This window comes from Thalia democratica, chromosome 6 (assembly GCF_965202585.1).
Source record: "Thalia democratica chromosome 6, ktThaDemo2.hap1.1, whole genome shotgun sequence".
NCBI lineage: Eukaryota > Metazoa > Chordata > Thaliacea > Salpida > Salpidae > Thalia > Thalia democratica.
In genome coordinates, this window is record NC_139170.1 from 20517468 (window position 1) to 20522991 (window position 5524).

General features: G+C 27.0%; 1 protein-coding gene across 1 annotated transcript; it reads left to right on the plus strand.

The window, feature by feature from the left end:
• Positions 1-1594: 1594 nt before the first annotated feature.
• On the plus strand, positions 1595-5240 carry LOC145838512 (uncharacterized). Its single transcript, XM_082946122.1, has 2 exons — positions 1595-2986; positions 4695-5240. The coding sequence occupies exons 1-2, from the start codon at positions 1608-1610 to the stop codon at positions 5110-5112; spliced, it is 1797 nt and encodes a 598-aa protein (XP_082802248.1). The 5' UTR covers positions 1595-1607; the 3' UTR covers positions 5113-5240.
• Positions 5241-5524: the final 284 nt, after the last annotated feature.

The following is a 5524-nucleotide window of genomic DNA, read 5'->3' on the forward strand; positions in this document are numbered from 1 at the left end:
AATCTATCTTTATAAGTCTTTACATAATGATAAAGATGCAAATTAACTATTCTATTTATTACCACGTTTCAATGGAAAAAATTCCGACCTTATCAAATACTATTAAAATAGTGAACTTAATTATTAAAAAATTATTATCTTAAAAAGTATCGCACTAGTGCTTTTTACTACTTTGCTACTTTTTAGAAAATGTTTGAAAAGGTCGGAGTTTTTTTTTTCACTGAAATCGGAAAATAAATAGAAGAGCTATTTTGCACTTTTATTATTATTTCAATAAACTGTTTACTCTGTAAATTGAGCAACTTTTTATAGTCAACTTAAACAATCATAAGCCTTTTTTACTAAAAAAATCTTATATTCAAACTAACTCATTTAAACTTTTTATAGAATTACGTTACATTATAATATATAGGCTTTAAAGTACCGTAAATATACTAAATCACTACCTTAAGAACCTCTGTTAGTTAATTTGTATACTATACACCTTTTCAGAAACAATCTACAAACTAAAAAATAATTTTAACACAAAACATAGGTAATATGCTTATCATATTTAAAACAATTTTTCCCCTATAGTTTCTTGCAACGCTTTTGTCAAAGTTATAATATTTTAAGCACCATTTTATAAAAAGTTAAGTGATTTATTTATATTAAAAATATAAAGTGTATTTAGTTTGATCAATATATTTTAGTTTATTTATAAATTAATTATCTTATCTAAATAATCTTATGAAAATTGTAGCCAAAAAAAAAAAATGGGTGCCTTAAAACTAATCAAATACTAAATCACAATAAAATAAAAGTTGGTAATTGAGTTATAAAGTTTGTGGTGCATGTTGCTTTCACGGTTTTGTTTTAAAGGTCTTCAAAAAAAAAAAATTACAGTAGGCTGTTCATAAAATTTAAAGAATATTGATCATAGTACAAAGAACCGTAACTCTATCACTTTGAAAAGTTTGTATTTTTAGAAAAAATTGTAGTCCGAAATTTGTACTTAAAAGCAATCTCAGGCAGTTGAAGAAATAAATATTAATTTAAGATTTTTAACAACTAAAGTTAATCAAAATTCAATTTATTAAACCAGTTCTACTGGTGACGTAGTTGATATTATGACGAATGAACATTTCCGATTTATATGTAGTCATTGCCCACCGATTTGCTTAAGATTTCTTTGACAACGTTGAACTGCTAAGTTAAAATGAAACGTAATATCTTCGTCATCATGTTTGTTTCCGGACGGATTGTACCTTTTGTTAATTTTTTTAAAGAGATATAAAAAAATAGTTTCATTTTGTTTGTCCGAAGAAGCTTTTTTAATAAAAGTACATTAACTAAACTTATACACTAATAAACTTTAAAACTATATTCAAAATTTCATTGATTTTTATACTGCTCTTTTGGTGTCATAAAGTATCTAAATGTGTTTTACCATTAACATGTTTTTATACAAGTTTTAAAAATTTGTTCCTTTTAAGAAAAACATTAGCATTTTGATATTAAATATGTTATGTTATTTTTTAGATATACCACTCAAGAAACAAATATTTTGAGTTACACCGTTGCTTAAGTTTTATTTATTTTTAGGCTCTAATTTTATTTAAAGAGGTATGCTAATAAACAGAGTAGATTCTTACCAGCCATCTTATGCGAAAAGTAAGATGAATCACGAAGAAAGTTGCTGTAAAATTGAACCTACAACAAACCTTCCTCAATGTAATGAAACTTTTTTCTCTGAAAATGAAACTGATAGTCATTTCAACTTATCTTCGATCAACAACAACTTTTCTAACGATTTAAATTACGAGTCCTCTACTGCTTTTGGAAACCTAAATGTAGACGAAATGGTTTATTGCTTTCGTAATCCAAGATCATGCGACCTAAAAGCAGAGCAAATCGATCCTCAATATTTTCTTAATAAACATACAGATCATTTTGATCAACAGCACAGTTCATTTGAAATTTACCACAATCGAAATGACAATTTTAACACTTATATACCAATGGCAGACGAAAGTTTTAAAAATTCAGAGAGCGAATTTGCGAATGAGAGTGCTTTTAGATTAAGAGGATGTTACCAATATCCACCAAGTAGTTTTAGCAGTTTAAAAGATTCTCTATCATCAAGCCGCTCGTCTTCAAGCTGCAGTTGGCCGTATTATAGTCCTGTATCAATGCAAAACAATTTTAACAATAATCAGTGCAACTACGTCGGACAAAATCAGTTTTTAGAATCACAGACGTCGTTTTCAAAAAAGTTAAAAAGCCAACATGTGCATTCAAGTTTTAATAGTTTTTCTTCTTTACGAAGAAACGAAGAAGAACAAAAAGTGTTTAGTTCTAAAAACAACTCTGCATTCCGTGTAAATACAAATGACACTAAAATAGATAACCAGCTGAACAATGATTTTTGTAATTTTAAACATAACAAAATGTTCAAAAGTGATCAACTGCATCTACATCAACAATCAACGTTAGAAATTAAAGAGTTTGCTTCAAAACTTCCTACTATACCAGTGGGAGCAACAGCAAATGACTTGCCTTTCCAAGAAAAAAATTCTTGTGTATCTAAGTACCTAAACAACAACATAGATAAAAGTGATAAAAATGACAAAAAAGCCAAAGAAATGTTTTCATTTCAATTGAAAAGTGTAGGAACAAGTTTATCTTACAGTTCTAAAGTTATTGAAGTAAAAACAAAAACAGAAATTAAAAATCGACCACCTTACTCTTACTCAGCACTAATCGCCTTAGCAATACAAAGCACTGTAAAAAAAAGAATGACATTGCAGCAGATTTACAACTTTGTCGTCACAAGTTTTCCGTTTTACAAAAACAGTAAAGCAGGGTGGCGTAATTCAATTAGACATAATTTGTCTCTCAATGATTGTTTCAAGAGAGTGCCAAGGACGGAAAATGATCCAGGAAAAGGTAGCTATTGGACTTTAGACCCAGCAAGTGGAACAATGTTTGAAAAAGGAAACTTTAGGTAAGTTCAGAATATTATTTCAAAACTGATGTTAAATTCTTATAGGTAATGTTTGAAAAATTTTGTATTGGTCCAAAAATTATTCTATTACTATAAATCTATAAACATATTTTCATCTAAAAGCTAGACTTGTAATATAATAGTTTTAGTTGATTTAAAACTGGTTTATAGTGTTTTCTTGAAACTAACAGTTGTATTAAAATAAAATGAAAAAAATAATTTATCATTATTTTTTAAAACTGCATTTAACGCAAAAATATAAAAAACTTGGTTTTATTTTCATGTAAAAACAAATTGTATGACTTGAAAAACATTTGAAATATGTGCTAGAATATTAAAAACGTAAAACATATAATGACGTAGTAAAATTTTTAAAATCTTAACTATTTTTAGTTCAGTTAGCTGAGATAAAAATTTCTTAAAATCATAAAAACTATTACTACGTCATATTACCTTTAATATTGCTAGAGTTCTGAAATTGTATATAGAATTTTAATAAATAAGCGTTTTAAATGAGGATAATTTGCAACCTTATACGTGAAAGGTATGTAAAAACGGGACACGTTCAAAATCCACCCGCGATCAAAATCCATCCGCGTTCAAAATCCACTCGATCGAAATCCACCCAGTCAAATTCTAGAACCTCTTACCGACCGAGGGTAAGGGTAAGGGGTAACAGTAATAGTAAAAATTAAATTAACAAAGAAAATGCAAAAAATGTAACAAATAAACAAATAAATTTAGAAATAAAGAAATTACAAAATTAAATCGGGTGGATTTTGATCGGGTATATTTTGATAGTATACTTTAAAAATTATCATTTGTTATATAAATAATATTTAGCTTCAAATTTTTGTCGAGCACTATTGACCAACATTTTGTAATAAAACTGCTAACATTTTTAATCATATATATACTAAAAAGATACTAAGGAGTCTAGTAAACGCTTGAAATTTCATTGTAAACAGGGATCGGTAAAATACAGCCTGCCACTAAGATATGCCCCGTGACTTGGTTTTTAGCTTGAAAGTAATTTATGCAATGCTAGCAAAATTAACCATTTTTAATGAAAAAATATAAATCTAGTTTTAATTTAACTTACTGTTAATAATAGTTCCTATTAATTAGGAATTTCTCTACAAATGTGCTAGTGAATACTTTTTTATAACAGGTCTGGTCCGTTACTTATAAAAAACTGCGAATTTTGATTCAGAATGATAATTTATTGTTTGAGTTTAAATTCAATAACGACTCAATTTTAAATTTGTACATTATTTTTAAGTGCTACAAAAAAAAAATTCAAACTAGTTAATCTAAACGTTAAAAGTTACTTAGAAAGTTATTACTGATAGCAATTGTTTTATTGAAAAGTTTTAATCTGTTAAAAACAATAATTTATTTTGGATTAAATTTATAGAATTAATTTAAAAATCGAATTAAACTACTTAGAAAGTTTTAGAAAATAATGTAACTAATATAGTAGTTAAATGTTTCGTTAAACTTTATTTTAATTAGAAAATAAAATATATTGTAAATAATACCTGTTTTTCTATAAAAACTCCCGATTTTGCTTAATATACAAGAATAATATATAGCTTAATATATAGCATTTATAAATATTATTTTTAGGCTGAAAAACTAACAGTTTTCAAATATTTATTAAGCAAAAAAAAAAATACTGTAATTATAACTTTTCATTTGAAAACAGAAGGCGTAGGAGACGTAAAATGGTTCGAGAAGGTGGTTTGATGATGAAATCATGTGGGAAGACCCAGACATTGCCTAATAAAATAAACGCTAAAGCTGAAACTTTTCTTGCTCAAAGTGAAAGAGCGAGCGAAGTAGAACAGCAAAACTATGAAAAACAAAAAGTTCAAGACTTTTCAACCAAAAATAAACAGAAGAAGCAACTTCTTTCACCATTTTTAAACTCAACTTATCAAGACGACTTGCTAGGCTACAATGATCAAGACAGCACATATGCAAACGACTCTTTTAAAGCCAACAGCTACGGTTATCAGCCGCAATCGATTAGTCCATTTAGTTTGCAAATGAGTAAGAGTCCATTAAACTTACCAATAGATCTTAAGTCGGAGTTCCCTTGCATGATGATGTATTCTCCATAATCTTAATTGGCTTGTAGGTTTTTTTAGCTCATTTAGCTCTACCTCAGCTTCGTTTTTTTTTTAACCTGCAGTTATGATTTTCTTTGTGTTAAAAATTATGCATGTTGAAGGGTGTCTTGAAAACCTTCTTAAGCTACAAAATAAAAGGCTATTTTAATTTTAACTTTTAGTATTTAAATACTTTTTTATTTATATACTATTAAAAAAGATAATGATAAAAAGTTTATAGCTAGAACTTTGTTTTGAAATTAAAAATGCATAAGTTTAGAAAAAAAAGTAAAATTTTAGAAATTAAGATTTTCTTTGCAAAGTAAAAAAAAAAATTATAATATTAGTTTAATATTATAAAATTAAGCTAGGTGCATTAACTTTCTTTCAATTGTTGCTTTTCGATATGACCTGAATATTGTTT